General features: G+C 44.2%; 1 protein-coding gene across 3 annotated transcripts in view; it reads right to left on the bottom strand.

Annotated features, from left to right (window-relative positions):
• Positions 1 to 22,872, bottom strand: part of bach2b (BTB and CNC homology 1, basic leucine zipper transcription factor 2b) — a 102,110-nt gene that overhangs the window by 10,073 nt on the left and 69,165 nt on the right. For all 3 annotated transcript variants that reach the window (XM_039781809.1, XM_039781808.1, XM_039781810.1), the window contains exon 3: positions 8,405 to 9,913. In XM_039781809.1, the coding sequence (XP_039637743.1) occupies positions 8,405 to 9,913 (1,509 nt within the window). The remainder of the gene's footprint in view (positions 1 to 8,404; positions 9,914 to 22,872) is intronic.

Here is a 22,872-nt window from a genome sequence, read left to right as displayed (position 1 = left end):
AATGGTGATAGGTGTAAACCGAGCCCTGGGTATACTGCTCTGCCTTTGAGAAAATGAAAGCTCAGATGGACCAATCAGGAATCTTCTCCTTATGAGGTCACAAGGAGCAAGGTTACCTCCCCTTTCTCTGCTTTGCCCGCCCAGAGAATTTGGCCCACCCATGAGAGAGAGACATCATGGCTTTCAAATGAGCAAAGTGGCAGTTGGTCAAGGCCACACCCCCACCATCCACCTTGCCCCCCCTCTCTCCTCCTCAATAGCTACAGACACAGAAATGGCACATCCTAAGGAAAGCTCATGGTGGGACTGGCTCTAGTGGCTGGAATTCTGCACCAAGGCTGAATTTCGGGAAAGAGACTTCAGATACAGTATTAGGGGACCACTAAGGTCTATATAAAAGAGACTTCAGATACAGTATTAGGGGACCACTAAGGCCTATATAAAAGAGACTTCAGATACAGTATTAGGGGACCACTAAGGTCTATATGAAAGAGACTTTAGATACAGTATTATGGGACCACTAAGGTCTATATAAAAGAGACTTCAGATACAGTATTAGGGGACCACTAAGGCCTATATGAAAGAGACTTTAGATACAGTATTATGGGACCACTAAGGTCTATATAAAAGAGACTTCAGATACAGTATTAGGGGACCACTAAGGTCTATATAAAAGAGACTTCAGATACAGTATTAGGGGACCACTAAGGTCTATATAAAAGAGACTTAAGATACAGTATTAGGGGACCACTAAGGTCTATATAAAAGAGAGCCGCGTATATAGTATTAGGGGACCACTAAGGCCTATATAAAAGAGACTTCAGATACAGTATTAGGGGACCACTAAGGTCTATATAAAAGAGACTTCAGATACAGTATTAGGGGACCACTAAGGTCTATATAAAAGAGACTTCAGATACAGTATTAGGGGACCACTAAGGTCTATATAAAAGAGTCTTCAGATACAGTATTAGGGGACCACTAAGGTCTATATAAAAGAGACGTCAGATACAGTATTAGGGGACCACTAAGGGCTATATAAAAGAGTCTTCAGATACAGTATTAGGGGACCACTAAGGTCTATATAAAAGAGACTTCAGATACAGTATTAGGGGACCACTAAGGCCTATATAAAAGAGACTTCAGATACAGTATTAGGGGACCACTAAGGTCTATATAAAAGAGACGTCAGATACAGTATTAGGGGACCACTAAGGTCTATATAAAAGAGACTTCAGATACAGTATTAGGGGACCACTAAGGCCTATATAAAAGAGACTTCAGATACAGGGGACCACTAAAGTCTATATAAAAGAGACTTCAGATACAGTATTAGGGGACCACTAAGGCCTATATGAAAGAGACTTCAGATACAGTATTAGGGGACCACTAAGGTCTATATAAAAGAGACGTCAGATACAGTATTAGGGGACCACTAAGGGCTATATAAAAGAGACTTCAGATACAGTATTAGGGGACCACTAAGGTCTATATAAAAGAGACTTCAGATACAGTATTAGGGGACCACTAAGGCCTATATAAAAGAGACTTCAGATACAGTATTAGGGGACCACTAAGGTCTATATAAAAGAGACTTCAGATACAGTATTAGGGGACCACTAAGGCCTATATAAAAGAGACTTCAGATACAGTATTAGAGGACCACTAAGGTCCATATAAAAGAGACTTCAGATACAGTATTAGGGGACCACTAAGGTCTATATAAAAGAGACTTCAGATACAGTATTAGAGGACCACTAAGGTCCATATAAAAGAGACTTCAGATACAGTATTAGGGGACCACTAAGGTCTATATAAAAGAGACTTCAGATACAGTATTAGGGGACCACTAAGGTCAATATAAAAGAGACTTCAGATACAGTATTAGGGGACCACTAAGGTCTATATAAAAGAGACTTCAGATACAGTATTAGGGGACCACTAAGGTCTATATAAAAGAGACTTCAGATACAGTATTAGGGGACCACTAAGGGCTATATAAAAGAGACTTCAGATACAGTATTAGGGGACCACTAAGGCCTATATAAAAGAGACTTCAGATACAGTATTAGAGGACCACTAAGGTCCATATAAAAGAGACTTCAGATACAGTATTAGGGGACCACTAAGGTCCATATAAAAGAGACTTCAGATACAGTATTAGGGGACCACTAAGGTCTATATAAAAGAGACTTCAGATACAGTATTAGGAGACCACTAAGGTCTATATAAAAGCATCCAAAGAGCACCATGTCATGGGACCTTTAAAGGAGCAGTGTTTTGGAGGCTGGGCCTGCTGCTTGACACCTCTGCTCCAGGTCAGATCCTGAGTCAGATCCTAATGAAGATAATGTGGAGAAGTTCAGTAGGAACTGTTCTGTCCCAGGAGTTAGAGTAATAATCTGCAACATATCCAGATGCTGCTTTCTTGCTGAATGATATAGTCATGAATAATATCAATCTGTACTAGGTTCATAAAAAGCTTTACTTATGTAAGAAGCATTCAGTGTCATGCAGAGATGCTTGTTACTTTACTGGCAGAAGCAACTGGAGTTTGTTTAGTATATACGCAAGAAGAAATGTGTAGTTATTAGAAAAACTTCAAACAGTCAAACTTCATCAACAGAAAATCCCAAACACAAAAAAACAACACAACACCAAACCTGCAGTACTGGACACACTGTTTGAATGCCAAGTTATTTCTGGGAATTTGAGCGCAAAAACACCACAGCACTAGCCGCAGTGCTGCAAAGACATAGCCAAAATCAACACAACAAGAATCTTGCAGATTACCACTGTAAGGTGGACGCTAAATGTCTCAATTCTTCCAGGATGGAAGGCCCTGCAGAGGACTCGTTTCTGTGCCCCAGCTGGCCCTGAGGGCCCACGTACTGTAACTCAGCTGCAGGAGCATCCTGATCACACTACACACACTATCCTCTTCTCTGCAGACACGACAAATAAGAGCGCAAACATATCTCCTGTTTGGTCTCTATATTTGTCCCACTCCACTCAGCGCTCCAGAGCGATGCAGCGTACGCTCCAGGGGCGATTTGGGGGGTAATGAAGAGGCACTGTATCTCATTACCTTGATACTACAGTTTTTGGAAATGCATAAAGCTAGATAAATATAGATTTCAAAGTAAAACACCTGGGTAAACAGCACTCCAGTTGCTCAACAAGTTTCCCTCTGCATACTCTAAGGCTAGGAAATAAAGCTTCCTGTGAGTCGTACATTTTTATATTCAACACCCTTGTTATATACAGATTAAAGAGGGAAATGAACGAGCAAACATCTCCTAAGGCCCTATCTTGCACTCAGCGCAATTGCCTTTGTACACCGACGCATGTATCGTTCCTATTTTGCACCCGACGCACAGCGGACTTTTCCCTCCACAGACGCACGTCGGTAAATTAGGGAATGTATTTGCGCTCCAGGGGGCGGTTCAGCGAAAAGAGGAGGCGTGTTCCAGCGCAAACGTTACTTTGTGCTATTCTGCAGTTTCAGAAAACAATTCCACCACTGACCAGGAAAAACCTGGTCTAAAGTCAGTGGCGCGTTATTCAGATGCTATTTTAGGGGCGCATGCTTGGCCATAATGTAGCGTGTGCACAACGCGCATACACTTCTCTCATCTAAATAGATGCAGCAGTTTCCATTTTTGCAAACCATACATAATTACAAAGGAAAATATTACTGAAAATGGATTTGGATAGATCAGGAGGCACTTTACAGTACAGTCCTCAAAAAGTCGCAGCATTCTTTGTGGCTTGTTGTGTTTTACACATTTCCATGAATCATGGATGTGTTGATGACATAAATGAGGAAATATTAGAGGAATTAAGGAGATGTGATGTTGAACTACGGTGGGATTGGACACTCCGGCGGAATCTGGTCAGTGTAATGCGCGATGCGCTCCTGATGGAGCGGGTGGATGGAGATGGAGTGGGGGGAGGAGGAAGGGGCACAACAGGTGGTGCGTTTGGAGGCCCACGCTCCATGGCTGCAGCAATCCTCTCCATACTTGAGGAGATGCGCCCGAGAGGCAGCAGCAACATCGTCACCCGGCCAAGACGGGCATTTGTTACTTTGCCGCATCCCGCCCACAAAGCTACTTGCGTTTGGCGTTTCACACTTGCGTTTCAGATCGTTAAAAAGGGCCCCTAATGTTAAACTTATGTTACATATCACATCAGTGTGCTGACAAGACTCGCTTGAGCTTTCATTTGGTGTCTTTAACAGCTACTCCCATTCAGGTACACTTATCATCAGTGTTGATGCCATAGATTTGTATTGCATTACATCATTTGAAAAATACTGTATTACTATTACTATACTTAAGCACTATATTTAATATATTTAAAGAGATATTGCTTTAATAAATTACCCATAGTGCCCAGGGATGAAAGGGGAACCTCACTTAAAAAAGGCACTTGTTGCTAGGATTTCATCTGACATCTTATGCATATACATTTATCACTATCGAATATGACTAAGACAAGTGAATAGCTTCACAGCTAAAATTGTGAATGGCAAATAGGAGTCCGACCACAGCCACGTCATATCTGGAGTAGAGCAAAGGTTCTCTGGCTGTGTGCAAGCCTAGCACGACTGATATTAAGCTCTGTGCACTTCCTGTCACACGTTCTTTCTATTTCATGTTTTGCCTGATACAAACAAACAACAACAATGTGCTGATGTATCAGGACTACTTCCTCATTCCTCCCACTCGCTCTGAGATCAATATCTTCACGGCTGTGGCCAGACAATATGCTCGAATGAGCTCGCCGCCTCCACTTCAGCCAGGAGCTGGAGCTCTGAGACCCAGAGAGAGACAGACGGAGGGACCACATGGATGATACATCTCTCCTTCAGCGCTGTGCTATCCAGGTGGGACTGTGGACGCCTGCTAGGCCTGTCCTTGACTAAAGAAATGTACTAAAATAAGTTACCAAAATAAAGCAAAGCTGTAGTGACAAAATGTCTGAGTGCAATGAATTAAACTAGAAAACTTAATTCCCTTTAAGTTCAACTATTTTTTGGGCATTCTCAAACCCTGCGAGAAACAACAACAAACTTCGAGCTAGCAAGCTGCACGCTGAAAATGTCAATTAATATAATAATAATAATAATAATAATAATAATAATAACAATAACAATAATAATAATAATTATAATAATAAATAGGGTGTTTTCTATTGCAGGGTGAAAATGTTCCACCAAAACAAGTTCCTTCCTGAGACTATTTAGCAGAACCACCGTTGCTGCGTCCAGAGCTTAGCACCGTCCAAGACCGTTGTGATTGGTTTAAAGAAATGTAAACAAAACAGAGCGTTTCTTTCTCCTATCCCAGAATGTATCTGTGGTGTAGCCAGACCTTACTCCACAGCACTGTGGAAATAGAGCTGGACATGCAAGACTACTCTTTAGGAGACTCTGCTTCCTGCTGTGTGAAGCTGCTGGTAGTTCTCAGATGGGGCTCATATGAAGACAACAGACCATAACCACAGAGCAGGAGCTGCCCAGAGACCTCGAGTGACTCTGGCTACCTCGGTCGGACTGCCCTGCACTTTAACTACTTCCTTCCTCATCGGGATTTGCTGTGTCCAGTCCGCAGTCCAGGGCTGCAGCTATTTTTACCAAAGCTGCTTTCCCCCCTGCCATTTGCTCTGCAAACACAGTGAGGCCAGCCTTCTCTGTGTTTGTTTGTATGGCCTGAATTACAGAGAAAGAGAGAGAGAGAGAGAGAGAGAGAGAGAGAGAGAGAGAAAACAAGTGGCCCAGGAAGCATGAGGTAGCACTTCTTCACCACGTAAAGGCCAAAGGAGAATAACCTAAAAGCCAGGACACACCAGCCAGACCGTCAACAGAAAAGCCAGTCGAAATGATCAGTCTCCCCGTGTTGGTCCAAAAGTGCCACAGAACACACCAAAGAGACGAGACCTAATACGTCTCCATAACAGCAGGCGGCGCTAATCTGTATTGTTGCCCAAAAAATGAAAACCGGCAGCTGATTGGACAAATGCATCACATGGGTTTGTTTTCTCCGGAAATTCAAAGCCAGACTGTCATGGCGGCCGTTCAGAATACGATCTCATATTGTACTAAAATAGTTCACTGAAACATGTTTCTGAAAACATTTTAAGCATTTTTTCATTTCAGATCAACAAAGGTCAGTTTAAAAGATTTTCGTCAGATTTTGAGAGGCTCTAGTCACCTCATTCCACTCCCTATTTCCGGGTGAGTCCCGACTGCCCTGCCGCCGACTGAACACGTCAGGTCAGTGAAAATGAACGGCGACAGCCCTCCAGACTGATGACGGCACAGGACACACCGAACAGATTTGAGTCACTGACCTCGCCAGACTGTTCAACGGCCGATTTTCGGCCCTGTGTGTCCCGGGCTTAAGACTGAGCTGCTTTTTGGAATTACCTCTCTGTGACCTCCACTATAATACTAGTGCAAAATACTGTAGAGCAGGCAGATCTGGGAAACATTCATTCATGAAGGATCTTATCAACAGCCTGTGATGGTGAGTGGAAAGCTGGCAGAAGACCCTGTGTAAGTCAATAGAGATTTGACAGAGGATATTGTGTGGAGTAATGGAGCACCAACAATGGCTGACACATACACACAGTCATACCCACACAAAGAACTGACAAAGGAAACTGAAATGTCTCCTAGTCATCTTTGCTCTCCCAGTTGATAGCTGAGTGCTGTAAATCAACCCTACATCATTTACAGTGGCACATTCAGCAGGCCCTTCAAAGGCCCATAAATGTAATGGTGATGGGTGTTGTGTGCCATGCTAGGAAGGTAATAATTACACATTACTGCTGAGCCTCTTTATCTCAGCAGTGGAACTGAATTCTTTCCACGGAAAAGCTAAATCCTGTCATGTAACTCCAACCACCGACTTGCTCTTTGAATCTGATCACCATGGCAACGCACCACTTTCTCTCTCTCTCTCTCTCTCTCTCTCTCTCTCTCTCTCTCTGCTCCCTCTGCACTTAAATAAGCCCTCTCCACCAAACTTATCAAAAATAATTCTGCCTGCACCTCAAGCAAACATCACTGAATGTAATATCACACGAGTCAAGATGGACTGGTGGTAACATGGAGCCTCCTGGAGTCAAAAGGTTGTGCGTTCAAGCTCTGCAACTGCCAACATGTGATGTCACAGTCTAGAGAAATACATATGACAATGCTAGTGTCATGTGAAGACCTCATAATTGATTGTAGTGGGTGATGTATAATTTATTGTAAAAGCATTTCAAATCCCAACCAGGGAAACAGAAAAGAGCTCCTTTTACAAACTCCTAACAGCATTCGAGAGACATTTCGGAGATACAGGCCTGAGATGCAGATGGAAATTTTAATCATTAATGTGAGTAAACAGCAGCGCAACGAGGAAGCAAATCTGTTCTCTGTAAATTCATTTTAATGCCTATTTCTTTCCCTCAGGTAGGAAATCTGCTCATTTTGATGTTATTACACCTGCGCCGTGCTTCAAGTGTGAATTAGAGGGTCCCTCGCTGATCTTTTCCTGGTAAACAACAACAGTGGTCCAGTCTGCAGCTTGGAGGATGTCTGCCCATGTGGATTAGGGGAGGATGATTAGAGGATTGGCTACTCATCCTTGTCAGCAATGTTGAGCTGCGCTACAGTCCCGCCATGAGACCGGTCTGAACCTCTCGCCCACACACGTTAAACTCACAGCAACCGCCGGCCATTAAACCTTTATGGCCATAGAACATCACTGCTGTAATGTATTGGTTGTAATCCCTTTTGCGACGCACTGCACACCTTCACTGTGGCTGGGTATCACAGCTAATTATTGATAGTTCAGGAAGGTCAAAAGTCGGCTAGGCTTCACTGAGAATTAGCATTATGCTTATTTATAGGGGTGGATTATAGATGTCAGTGTTTCTGCCGGGCTAAAATGAGCTAGTTAGGGTAGCTGGCACTGACAGGAAGACAGACAGAGCCAGAGGGAATCACTTCAGAGGCCAGTCCTACCCTGGGAGAATCCTGAGCCTTCAATCGCCTGCAGTGCCTTTCACACATATACGCTACTCTCAGCTAAGACGATGAACCAATCATAGTTGTAAAAAACAGCACCACAGCCTTCTGCATCGTCGTGGTGCATTTGGGCTCACATATTCAGACTCATTACACAGATCTCCAGCAGTGCATGAAGCAGATTAATAATATCAAAGCACATCTGTGCCCTTTGGTGATGCTGTAAATCTTGTTCTGAACACTCCTGCTTCAATTACATGATGATTTAATGACTGCTAATGCAGACCTGGAGAGCAGGGCACTGCGATATAATTAGCCATGGTGGAATTGAGTGTAATGGCTACATTGTGGTACATGTGGAAGACAATGTTTTACACTCACCTCTGGCCCTCTGTCCTGCACATGGCAGGACTCACTGTCTCCCTCTGAGAAGGAGCCTGACTCGTCGCTGGAGTTGGTGACATAGGACTGCTCACATTTGATCTTGGGCCGCACCTGGTTAAAAAGGGCCTCCCCACCGACACTTTGCTCCTGCTGGTCCACACTGAGGCAGCGCGCCACATTGGAGCATGGAGAGGAAGAGAACTCAAACTGGGGCAGGCTGCAGGGGGAGCCTCCGCTGCCGTCCTCCGCATAGGAGTACGAAGAGCAGGAGCTGGAAGTCCTGGTGCGTGTCTCACAAGGCGGCGAGCGTGGGCACACTTTGATTGGCACTGGGCAGCTGGTGTTGGGTCGTGGGCGGCACAGAAGTGGGGGCTCAGTGGAGGTGGTGCTGGGAGAATAGGTCTGAGAGGTGGGGAGGGACTGGCTGGCTCCTGCCCACAGGCCCTTTGGCATGTGGTCAGAGAGCTCCATCTCCAAAGAGTTCCCACCAGGGTAGGAATGTGCTGGAGTTCCCAGACGGTTGCAGGCCCCTGAGGAAAATATGACACTACGGCGATCTAGCTCAACTTCCTGTTTGCAGACCCCATCGCAGGAAGCGGATTTGAGGGACAACCCTGCAGGGAAACCGTCCACCTCCTTTGGGGATGTAACAGATAGACCCAGCTCCCCAGTTAAAGGCCAGAAGTCATTTTTATGATCTCCCTGAGAGTTGCCTTTGTCCTGGGGGCACACAAGTCTGTTGGTGAATAGCTGCTGTGATGTGTTGGGCAGACTGGGGAGGTCAACCCCTTTCTTGAAGAAGGCTCGGAGGCAGGAAGGGGACTTGGTTCTCTTGGTTCTCTCCACAGATATGGGGCTATCCATCTCCATGGCTGTCACACTGTCCTTATCCCTGACGATCTGCTCATCCCCTGACAGGCACAATGAGATGGCCTCTTCCTCTGCCTGTGGTTCAACTTTGATCTGTGCCAAAGGCAGCCTGCCCTGACCCGGCACTGCCTCGCTAACGCTGTTCTGCTTTAATGTGCTTGGAAAACCTGAGGTACTGGTGTGTGAGGAGATGTCATTGTGCTTGTTGCAAGCCCACTGGTATTTCCTGTACTTGGGGCATCGTGGCAGGTCTGATGCTCCGTGCCGATCAAAGTCCAGCCGGCCATCTGTGAAATTACTGGGAATAGCTATTGCTAGCCGATCATCGTCAGGGTGTCCAAAGGAGGTGAGGGCGTCAGCACACCGCCGTGCCTTCGGGGAGGTGGGCCTTTCCACCTCTGACTGCATGCTCTCATCCTCTGAGTTGTTCACCTCCGCCGCCACCTTGCGGCAGAGCAGCAAGCCATCCTCCTCGCTGCGCAGCTGAGCTTCCAGGAAGCGAAAGCATGAGTCCTCGAGGTTGTGCATGCGCAGGAATTCGGCACAGCGGATGACCTCCTGGATGTTTTCTCTGCTGAGTAACAGCTTAGCAGTGTAGGCAAACTGCAACAATGGAGCGAATCCCCTGGCAGTGACCTGCAAAAAACAGGGAAATTGCCAGAATTACCATCAGCACAGCCATTGTTCAGAGCACTTGGAGTGTGGTGAGACAACCCGACAGCTCCAACGACCATAAACAAACACTGTAAAGTACCGGTTAATCTTTTTATCAGGTCAGACTCAGCACTGAACATTGTACACAGTGGTAAATAAGATCTGGTGCTCTGGGGATGTTAGTAGGTTGTGTGTCCAGCCGCATGTTCATAATAACAACCTGTGGGACATTCCAGCATTCGACCACTGTCTGCCCTGTGGTCAGATCATTGGTTTTGCCTACACCCACTCATGTCACTGCTTTACATTTGCAAAACTCTTACTTACTTAAGGTAAGATGCCTAAGCAGTAAGCACTAGTGCTACTTTATATTCCTTCAGTGACATGATTTCACTGTATGTCCAAAATGCTGCATTGCAGGAGGGCCAGGTGATGGTAACTGCTAAATAATAATCAGCAAAGATCTTTGTGACAGTGAATTATACCTAGGTACTCTGTACTGAGGTTTGGTATCAGTTCCAAAAACTTTCAAACTGATACCAAGCTCATACTTTTCTGAACACCTATTTCATTTCACAAAGGAATTCAAAGTTCTTATGAGTTAAATATAGTTTTTCAAAGCGGATTTAAATCAGGAATTATTTTATCAAAAAAGAAGTAAACATGATTATGAATCAGATTACACTGATGCCAGCTTTTGCACTTGACAGTAAACTGCTAGTGCAATGAACTAAATATTTAGGTTTGATACCCTGCCCCTATTATAACTGGGACCTTCAGTTAAAAGAGTTTTACTTTCACAACACTGATTAGATGTGTCCAGCAGTGTACTGTAACCTAAGTGCCCTGTCAGCCCCACAGCCTCACTTTCTGTGTCAGTGCCCTGTGTCCTCAGGTCAAGTGCCTGTAAAGCCTAATGGTTTGTAAGACTATGGCTTATGCCTGTTATGGCCACGTGGCGCGGGATGATAGAGGGAAGCCTTCCATTTAGACTTAATACCAGATAATTAGGTAAACCCCTTAGCCTGCAGAAGTCCAGGCGGCCCTCTGCTGTTGTTGTTACAGAGCACACAGACGAGAGAAAGGAGCCAGAGGAGCCGGCTTTAATACGAGGCTTGTCTGCTGTTTGGAGATCAGCGTGAGTTTCACACTAGGTTGCATTCATCACTTTACTCAGACTCTAGCAACCAATCCCTGCAGCTTTATCCTGGTTCATTCTCTGACATTACTGTTAGTTGCTCGGGAATGCAATCGAACAACGCACAGAGAAAAGGTGCGCTCACAAACACAATTGCAATGCGCTTGACGTATTGTTTGCTCTACAAAGCACCTTTTCAGAGACTGAGTGAGGTACAGTTTTTCTTACAAGACTTAACAGAGGCTCACAGATGTAAGGGAGGAGCGGCACAATGTGGTTTTAATGAGCCCACTGTTTACTGATTGTTTTGCTGCCTCTGTTGGGGGAAACAAGAATATGAATTACCCTAGGTGAAACAGTATATACACAGTGTGGGCACTGCAGCAGCTTCCAGTGTTCCAGCGGTCTCTGCCAGACACCCCAGTAGTAAAACAGGATTTTCCCTCTTTAGTATCAAGCTTCAAAAACCACAGATATTTGCTCTGTGGATTTTTCCGCCTGGAAAAACAACTAAGCAGTATGCACGAGAAAACACAAATATGTCAGTAAGAAATAGCTTGAGGTCATTGGAGTGAGGCTAAGGCCTTTTTAAATCATCTGGCTTTGTGGATCTTTAGGAAGATGAATAAACATGTGCAATGTCTTGCTGCTTTTTTTAAAGGTTTGAAACTAGTAGAGGGACTTTTTTCATGTTCACTTCTAAACATTGTGTGAAATTAGAGATAATACATGCTAGAGGCTCAGAACTCGCCAATTTGAATGGAACATGACCCCAAAATACAGACGGGGATTATGTGATTATAGAAGAGATATAATAATTAGAGCTTTTAATTGTAAAATAATCAACATGACTTTCAGCTAAACTCAATGATCTGCAAGGTAACAACTGTACTGAACTAAATCTGTGGTGGGATGATACTGTCTACGACTGAATCCAGCACACGCCGGCGCTCATGATGCACTTGTTTAAAATGATCTTTAGCAGCACACACGTTGTCTGAGCTTGTGCAGTGTCAGTGCCAGCATTTTAAAAACACTGAGCTCATGAGTCCACAGAGTTACAAATGTAGTTTTGGGGTAATCTAAAAGCTCTTTTAACTGAGTTTGATTGTTTAGTGTTTGATTGTGATGTATATAGAAAGTTTGTTCAAGTCTCCGGAACTCTACTGGAGGGATGAAGAGCATTCTTTAAAAATATATTCTCTCATTTGGTGGTATGATGATGATGGATAGCTCCAACATCTCCCATTGGTGTTTATCTGTTCGATCTGGTGACTGTGAGCATATGATTAAAATATATCATATCACGATGTATGTATGTCATCTTGTTTTCATGTCACAGAGCATGATGGCAACTTCTGTGTGTAACTTCCATCATTCATTTATTGTGTTGTCCCTCCATTACACATTGTTCTCTTACATGAACCACTGTTGCTTATGAGGAGCCACTACTGTCTGTGAGTCCTTCTAAAATAAATGCCATAAATAAATGTTTCCTATTTCAAACTGTAATAAACTGCAATTGCAGTACTGTGAAATGAAGTTTTTCTTGATAGCGACAGCTGTCAAATCTTTCAATATTTCTTTCAACTGGCCCGTGACAGCTTGACATCTTTCCCAGATGGGTTTATAAGCCATTACATGTGGCCTTATCTACAATGTAGCGGTGACCACATTTAATCAACCATGCTATAAAAAGAAATGTAAATTTATACTTGAATAAGTAGATGTGTTTTGGTTTAAATCTTTCACATCTTTTCACATGGATTTCTTTGTTGCTGTGACTACAGACAAATGGTTGGGATGTGAAACATCAAACCAGCACCAGTCTAAACAGATGTTTGATATGCTAAATACACATCTGTTTGCATACAGTGTCTAATGTGTGATGGGACTGCTCTAAACATTAAATAAGATATCTCTGTATTTTGGGATTTGCAGAGTGATCTTTAGCTGGGTCTGGCAGTTAAACCTCCAGTGCATGCACCGGCTGCAGCCTCCCAGCATGCATGTGCTCTGAAGCAGCATGCTAAGTATAGTATAAATAGTATAAATCACGCTTAACAGACAGTCCAACGGCACCAGGCACATCAGGAAGCTGCTGACTCCATATCTATGAGGGGGATGGTGTGTGTGGATCTGTTGTGTGTATGTGCTCGGGTAAGTGGGTGGGTGCGAGTGTATGAGTCTGAGTGTGAGGGATTAGGGGGAAGGTAGCTTTGAGTGGACTATCAGCTCTACTGATGAGAACAGGTCATCCTCCACACACACACACACACACACACACACACACACACACACACACACACACACACACACACACACACACACACACACACACACACACACCCCTGTACTTGCTAAAATAATAAACCCAATCAATCATACTCTTTCTTTCACTGTATTTTTTATTTCTGCATTAAAGGGCTTCCACAGAGATGTACTATTACGCGTCTGTAAAACTTGGGCAGTGATAGACAGTGATATCCTCACTTTTAGTCACTATATGGATACATCTGCCAAAACCCTAGATCCTTTTTTTTTTTTTTTATATAGAGCAACCAATACAATCTTTTCATAGGACTGTCTGCCTGGTAAATGCCCCGGTCTTTCAAAGTCCTAGCCCCCAGTTTGTTTGTCCAAGCGAGTTATTTCCTTAGAATTGACAAAGCTCCTTCAGAGCCACAGAAGACATTATCCAACGGTTTTCACTTGCTGAGTGGTGCTCCTCATAATGAATAAACTAATCTTCATGTGTAAAAAAGGTGTAGTGTCCCTTTTAAGAGGGCCTTCCCTGTAAGTATATGAAGCGAATAATGCCTGTGCATCACCATAACTTTGTATCTACTTTACTGTGGGCATTCCTCTTTGAAAGGTGTGAGATTGCTGGAAAGTAGCAAAAGGAAGTGGAGTCTCCTGGCGAGTTTTGAGGTCTGTAAGAGTCTGAGCTGTCACACGCCAACCTAGACACACTCGACAAACACACGGCACACACAGTCCAGTAGTGAGTTTGCACAACTAACACAAGGTGAAAACAACACACACACAAATTTAAAAACAGCCTTCTAACCTTGTAGCAGCCTGAGTAAGAGTACACTTAAATAACTGCAAGTGGCCTCTCTTCACTCGTGCACACAGGCACGCACACTAAGTGAGTCGATGTAGATGGGGCCACGGCGACTGTAATGGTGAGGCAGTGGTAGCTTAAATGAAGCTGGCCGGCTGCATCCAGGGCTGCTGATAAACAGCAAAGCTGCTGGAGGAAAAGTGCTGAGCGTACGAGGGATCTATTTTCAGCTAGTATCAGCAGCTGCTGCCTGCGGGAGCGCATCTTTATGTGCACGCTGCACCATATGTGATTACTCCACTGTTACAACCAGCACAGCAGCCTGATGAAGGAAAGCGTAAAGAGAGCGACACAGGATGGAGGGGGGGAACAGACGGAGGACAGGGGAATATAAGAGAGGAAGGGAGACAGTCAGTGCATAGGAAACTGGAGAGGAAGATAGGGAAGATACACAGAGGGCCTGATTTACTAACACTAGCGCAGTTTGCGCTGCGTCTGTTTATGCGAGTTCGGTAATAGCGCACGCTATGCTTCCACATTTTGCGTAGTATTTATCAACCCTGACACTCATCAGCCAATCAGCGTCTTTCTCCGCCCACTAGACCGTAGATTGCGCTGTAGCAAAGCGGTACTGGTGCTATGATATGGCTGAGTGCAGACTGCGATATTCCCACTGCTGATGCTAGGACTGTTTGAAATGATCCTGATGCCAGTATGTGTAATGTAGCGAGGAGTTTAACAAATGCTGGAATGGGATGTGAACGCTGAGTGGGAGATTCAGTTTCATCTTTGATTTCTTCCAGTAACTCTAATATTGCACGGCTGCTTGATCTGTAACGCTAAATGATGTTGTGTTCACTGACAAAGTGTGATTCTTGTGTTAAAAATATTTTCAGCCTCGCCTATGTCTTCGTCTTGCTCAAATTACTGTTGCCATTTCACCAGCGGCATAAAGGTCTACGAGGAAACTCGACTGCGGCTGGTTTAGACCTGCTTTAAAGAGGCGGAGAATTTCCCCGCAGAATAGAGGCGCTCTTACTGACAGTCTTTGTAATACCACGGAATATATAATTAGGGGCACTTGCGCTTATCCTCCCACCTTTTCGGGTGGAACTCCCACTTTCCCCACGACCCTCCCACAAACGCATATTGAAAGCGCAACTTGTCTCTTCTCGCTCATGTGGCAGACAATCTGCCATTTTACCCAAGTGCGCCCTGTTTGTAAATAGCCCGCATCGGTTACGTCCGTCTTTGCGACCAATTAGCGCCTGGAAACAGGCGCAAACGGCTTGATAAATCTAGCCCTATGTGTTTCCTGGTCATAAGCTGACTGCCATGACGTTTGACGCATTTCAGCTGTTAGCAGCACTTAGTATATGAGTTAAGACAAAGAGACAAATGTATCAACGTGCCTGACTGGGGCCTTTTTAGGCTAACACAGCCCTGCTCTGCAGCTGGAGTGGACAGGCGATACCATTTCAGGGCAGGAAATTATAGGCAATGGCCAATCACAGACCCAGACAGTTCGCATGACATTTTTAGGAAGCCTGCCAAAAATCTTTTCATAAACAGGCTGAGCAATACTACACTGCACTCCCCTCTCCTCCCTAAATCTATTTCCCTCTTTCCTCACCCAGTGCTCCTGCCTTACGTCGGCCTTTTGCATCCAAAAAGAGAGGGCTAATTTATACAAATGTTCTCCAGTGAATTCCTGCATGTCATGCATGCTAATGAGGCATGGCATGGCATGACAATGGATTGAAAGAGAAAAGCCTCCATCTCCATTGGAGGGAGCAACCGATGCTTTAACATCAGATCTGCTGAGTAGCCTGACATTAACCTCTGTGTTCACGAACAAACAATAAGGAGCCTGAGTCACAGCACTAATGGGAATGAAACAGGCGTGGTACTGTACACTGTCATGACGCCATTGTGGGTTAAGATGTTATGCTAGAGGAGACGACAGGAAATGTGCAGGGACAAAGGCCTGCTGCGGAACAGAAAAGCTCTCGGCCAAAGGAAAGTCTTTTATAAAGACAGCTGGAGCAGTCATCCAGTCACTTACTAACCTATCTTGCATTACATATATTATACTGATGACATACTGTACAAGTCTGCATAAATCTGATGTGACAAGCTACTTGCATCACATTAGAAATCTACTGTAAGTAAATAAAGTGTCTTTTTTATCACACCTGAGATTTTGCACGTTCACATCATTACAAATCACATTTTTGCAATGATTTTCAAAACATACCATGGTATCTAAGATTATTTGATTGATTCTTCAAGCAGCCATTCATTCCACTCATTTCGGTCTGGTATAAACATGAACTGTCAAAGACTCCAAACTAGATTATCACAGTGAACATATCTGCTTTTGTTGTTGCCAACAGTTTCATTACTGCAACAAGTAACTTTGTTACGGTAAGGTTTGGTGCACATCTGAATCAGTGTTAACAGTGAAAAGGATACTAATCACAGTGAAGACATTTTCACAAGCAAAGTGTCCTCCTCAGTGACAGCAGAAGCTCAGACGATCCTGGTGCTGAGCTGTCCCCCTGACAGAGGATTAAATCAGATGGTGTACATCCTAATCCTCTCCCAGTGCAGTTTACTGTGCAGGCCAGACAGTTGGGAGGACATTCTACTCCGCTGCACACACTGTGTGTTTCTGACAATACAAATATCAAATCATTGAATTTGTCCAAGCACATTACACATGCCAGGCTACTCTCAGCTCTGTGTCCATTTGTTTTGTCCAACATTGATTAGATGGCAGGTTTTTCAGCCCAGACTGATGAAAGTCTGTGTATTCCTTTCATTAGGGGGGTGTTAGCTGCTTAACTGTGGCGGGTTTGGAGGTTAAATACAAAGAGGGTCACAACGGGGATCACCCGGCAGGCAGGCTGCTCAAGGTGCTCTTCTACCCAGCCTCTCACACTCAGACAGAGATCCTGCATCTTCTCTGTCAGCTTACAACATGCAATGTGTCCTTGTGTTGGCAGAGAAAGAGGGACCCCCTGCTGGACCAAGGGGGCTGGGTATTAGTGCATCACTCCTCTCTCCACCGCCTCCTCTTTATCATCCACCACCCAACCCCCCACCTTTAAGGAAGGCAAGGCTCTGCTCCCACCATCTGTCTAATTGGCTGTATTTCTGTGACAGTGTCTTGGCCAGGCACTCAGTGTGGGGCCAGTCTGTGTGAGGCCCCCTCAGATTATCCGTGCAGGTCGAGCCCTGGAGGTGGATGGATGTCACTCATCAACCCTCCTAAACCACCACAAGAGCATTACATTGACCTGTCTCTGGCCTATCTCAAGCTCCTTCTCTATCTCTGAGCAGCCAGACTTTTAAGTTCCCTCACAAGCAGCAGAGCCTGAAGATCTATAAGTCCTCATACCTAAACAACAGAACAGGTCTTTTGGCTACAACTTCCAAAATGACCTAGACACGTATCTTGTGACCTGCCACCTCTATGGCTTATATCTGCTTTATGGAGGTAGCTAGAACTACTGGGTTCAGGTTGGGGAAAGATCATGGTCATTGTTACCAATGTTGTCAATTGTGTCAAAGTCTGACGCTTTTCCGACTCAGCCATTTTTGGACTGCTGTAACAACGTCCCCCTACTTTAGCCATTGCTTCCAAGAGAGTCCAGTCATTATTCTCACACAGCAAGAGGTAGCTGGTCAGGTTAATGTAAACATATGTCCCTTGCACTTGAAAGGGACACCAGTGCCGACATTCTTTTTACTAGATTACCATGGGCTTTTCTGAGAAAATCCATGGTCCCCAGTGGATGGTGGTGCTGAGGAAACTCCATTTTGGTCACTCCGTCACTTTTTCTTGAGTGACAACACCACTGTCACCTTTGCAAATGAGACAGTCAGAATCTAACTGTCAGATCGCAGAGTGCATGAAGTCCAAGGGATCATTTTATAACCTACTCTAACCCTAAACCGCCTCTCTTTTAACCTGTCTGTCCCATCTCTGTCTTGGATCTCTGCCCTGGCTTTTAATCCCTGGACCCTCTGCCCTCACTCAGACCGTCTCAGCTGGGATGTATAACCCCAGCTGGGTTTGTCTCACACATCCCAGTGTCTCCTGGATTCTGCTTCTCTCATCCCTCTCCTCCACTGACACTTTGTGGTTTAGGTGGTCCTCCTGGCTGAATGGGGGTCCACATGATGCATGGAGTCTTGAGTGTCATAGCTTTGGCTCCAGATTCCAAACTGCCTAACCAACGTTTGGAGCGTTGTGAAGTGCCATCAAAGATCTCTAACCCCTACACCCCTAACCACCATCAGGACAAACTACTTTTTTGCTGCAAAGGCTACTTTTAAGTCACCATTAACAACAAACTCATCAGTATTCCATCCAACATGTTCAGAGTGTGTGGTGTAAAGAACACTGCAGCCTTTAGGGGCCACAAGCAGCACTTCAGACTTTCAGTCTTGTTAAAGTAAATCACAGCAAATCTTTTGCGACACTGCAGGTGGATACACTCTCCTTTTTAAAACCGGGGTCAGATATGTGTGTGTGTGTGTGTCTGTGTGTATATTCTTTCAAGATGATAGATTTGCAGTGTTCCCTGGCTCATGACTAAGGAAAGAACTGAAAAACAGGAGGTGGTTTGAGGTCTGTGAACCAGCGCTCTGCTGAATCACAGTGCTGCCCTCTCCTTTTTCCAGAATAAATCAAAAATGGTAGGCCTGATGATCCTCCACATTCTGGAGCCCTCCACTGTCCCCACGGCAGTCTGGAATCATGCCAGCCAGTCAGAATATTCCAACACTGGATGAGGGCAACAGAATTATTCACTGATTAATTGAATTACTGCAATAGATTAGGTTTCTGCTGTTGGGATGCATGGAACTCCACATATTAACTTGTTCATTTTTGCAACTTAAACTGCTGTTAACTGTTTACCTTTTACTTCTGTTAATGCAATGGTATTGATTTGATTTTATGCCATCCAGACCTATATTGTTGTAATGTTTGTTAGCTAAGTTGTTTGATAGCCACAGTTGGTGGTAGTTTAGGCCTTGCATGCAACTAACCCCTCCTTTCTTAACCTGGCACCTCAACGTACACAGACTGACTTTAAACATCTAGACATACACAAGTTAATAGTAAGCAACCTCCTACCTTACAACCTTTGATTTGACTCAGACATTGAGCATTCTGTGAGAAGACTCAAGTTTCCCTCCAAATGTACTCTGTCTAACCCATGTGGCCTTAAAGCAACACTATGTAACTTTTAGCTGCAGCTGTAGTTCCAATGAGACAACCTGTAAGGGGAGCAAAGCGGGAAAAGTTACATAGTGTTGCTTTTAAAAAAGATAAGCAGCCATCTTGTTTTAACCACATGTTTAGCTTCCCATGCATTCATAGCTCCGCCATCTTGTTTTTGTCTTCGACACACACACACACACACACACACACACACACACACACACACACACACACACACACACACACACACACACACACACACACACACACACACACACACACACACACACATCCTTTCGCTCCTTTTAGCTTAGATATTTTAGTGAGTTAGATATTCTGTTTTACTTCTGCATTATTCATTTGAAAAAAAAACATTTAGGAATATACCTGCTGTCGATGTCATTTTGTACAAAAGTGAATCTTGCCAATCTCTCCTGCAACAATAACTCCAAAATCCTTTAACTTCTGCTAGCTATTGATATGGTAAATTTGGTTAGTTATTAATTATTAATCATAACTCTAAATTGATAGTTTAGTATATTTTATGAGACTTAAGTCACTTAATTGGCTATCTTGATGTTATCAAGTGGTGCCACTACAAGAGGTGACTTTAATCACATTGTTTAATTATAGTATACTTTTGATATCCATTTAAATACTTTGACTAACATACAGTAGTTAGTATATCAAGTGTGATGTTCCAACATAATGTGGCACCACGAGGCCTGGTCCCAACATTTTGGTGCCTCGGCGTGAGGTTCCCAACAACAATCAATCAATCAAATTTGATTTAAAGTGTAAAATTACCATTTAATATGGTCTCAGTGCACTTTACAATCAAAGGAACACAGAAATAACAGACAGCAACACAACTATTGAACATCATTAAAGCAGTAATAACAAACAATACAAAACCAGCAACATGAGATGAAGTGAAAAAGGTTTGTTTGTGAAGGACCCAGAAAGGATGCTGTGAAAAAAGTTCACTTCAATAGTCTGCACATTGATAGCTGTGTTGTAATTCTGATTTAACATTAGGCTCTAAATCACATTCAGTCTCCTTTTAACCTGCTATTGGCTGTAGTATAACGAGTAGAGGTGGGTTTTCTGAGTGAGCTTCTTTAACATGTAGTGGGAGGCCAGTCCACAGATGAGGGCCACGGTAGGAGAATGCTCTATAACCAACAGATTTTTTTTTGTTTACTAGGTGAATGACCAGGAGACCAGACTCAAGGGAATGGAGAATGCGTGCCAGTGTATATGGTGTAATAAGCTCAACTACATCTGCAACTATAACTAAATAAACAACAGTAGTGAGGATCATCAGATTCTTAACATCAGCTTCTTGTTCAGGAGAACAAAGGCAACGGTCTGTGCTAATTAGTAGCTGACAGCAGTCTGCTGTGATCATGGCGGTGAGTGATGAGTCACAGTTTTGCATACAGTTCCATCTCTCAGGTCATCTCTCTCTGTCACAGTGATGACTGCTCCTCTCCAGTGGAGGGCTCTCTTTAAAAGTCCTCTCCCTGGCTCCTATTTGTGGCACACTGATTCTTATGAATCCCCCTTTGTTCTTACATTCACAATAAATATGATGTAGAGAAACACTGTGTGTGTGTGTGTGTGCGTGTGTGTGTGTGTGTGTGTGTGCGTGTGTGTGTGTGCGTGTGTGTGTGTGTGTGTGTGTCTGTGAGACGTCATGCTCTTCTGTTCCTTCCTCCTGCTGGCGGGCCTGGAGGACAGCATCGCTGAGATAAAGCAGGATTGTTTTGTTCCCATGATGTGATGGCCAACAAAGCCCCTTGATGAAACTGGCTCCCTCTCTGCAAGCCCACAATCACATTAGATATAGATGATGTCACTCAGCAGCGCCAGCCCCGGCTACTCCAGGGGCGGCGGGGCCATGAGAGAGGAGTGATGAAGGTGGTGGGGGAGGTGCTGCACCAACCTCCCCCTCTCTCCCCCCATGGCAGCCCAGGCCTTTTTGCCCTTTTTTACACATAGGTGGCAGCCTTCAGTAGCTGCTGAAGGACTTCTGTCCGTGACCCGAGCCACAGCTCCAGGCTGCTACTCTGAGCAGAGCCAGCCCTCCCCCATCATCAGAGAGAAGACGGCGCTGAGACACATGCGTCAGCATGCTTCAGTCACTGACCGTAAAGCAAACGGTGACAGGGATCTTAAAAGACTTGACTGGCCACATCAGTGAAATGACATTCCTCCTTGATGCAACTGTGAATTGTCTAGACAGAGAGAGATGTACTACCTGCTGAACAGGGCAGAAGAAAGCTATTTAAAGGAAAATTCCACCTTAAATCGATGAACATAGTCAGAAAAAGAGCCATTAGCAAAGTAACTTGTGTTTCTAAGCCAATTTGTTGTTGCTCCTGTACTTGAGTATTTCCATTTTATGCCAGTGTGTACTTCTACTTCACTAAATTTATTTCACAGCCGTATTGTAATTACTAGTTCATTTACAGATTCAGATTTTAGATCTAAAATATTTAGACATAAAATAATACACAGTAGTTAAATGAGCTCACCTGCTTCTTACATGTGAATGCATCAGTCTGGCCAATATATATATATTTATTTTCTGACACTGACATTTTTGCATGTGTACACAGTGTATTGGCAGTGTGTTGTTAAATATGATGTAGTCACCTTATGTGGCCATTATGACAGAATAAAGCCAATGGATTCATTATATGGTGTTTTGCCATTTAGATAAAGTGCTAAATATTTGAAATGTTTTCAAATTGAACGAGGATGGACAAAGGGAGGACAGCTTGGTTAAAACCTCCACAGGAGTAACTCTCTCTCTCTCTCTCTCTCTCTCTCTCTCTGGCACATTAAAGAGATGTTACTTTCCACACTCCATCTCACACCTGAAACACACAGCAGTGTATGCATTATTCATGTGTGAAGTGAGTGAATGAAAAAGATGCTGCTCTGAGCATCCAGGAGCCGTTCCCTACAGTCCTTCTTTGAGTTTCGAAGGACAAAAAGCCCCTGATGCTCATTTTATATAAGACTACAATCTGACGCTGGCTTCTTTTTCAATGAGCGCAGTGACAAAGTCGTTTGACAAGTGCTACTTTATTAATGCGCGCCGGCCCCAGCGAGGAGCCACAACTACACAGCACATGGGGGATGTGCCCCTGTTTTCACAGCAGAACATGTATGTTCACGTGTGTGTGTGTGTGTGTGTGTGTGTGTGTGGGACATTAATCCGTCAGAGGGTTACTTTCATCATGTGTTCAGAGGAAGAGCTCTGAAAGGGATCAGTTGAAAGTGACAGTGCGAGAGCTGAGGTGAGCAAGAGTAAGGAGTGTTGCTAAACCTGATGAGCGCTGAGCCAGAGGTGACGTTAATCTCGCCACCAAATGCTACCTGCCACAAATAACGGCGGCGGTGGCAGTTGACAGGTGCTAATTGGCAATCATAGCCTTTTTCGGCTCAATAATTCACTTTCTCACACCTTTCACTGAGTCATTATCATC

This window comes from Perca fluviatilis, chromosome 18 (genome assembly GCF_010015445.1).
Source record: "Perca fluviatilis chromosome 18, GENO_Pfluv_1.0, whole genome shotgun sequence".
In the NCBI taxonomy this organism is placed as follows: Eukaryota; Metazoa; Chordata; class Actinopteri; order Perciformes; family Percidae; genus Perca; species Perca fluviatilis.
This window is presented reverse-complemented; position numbering and strand designations above follow the sequence as displayed.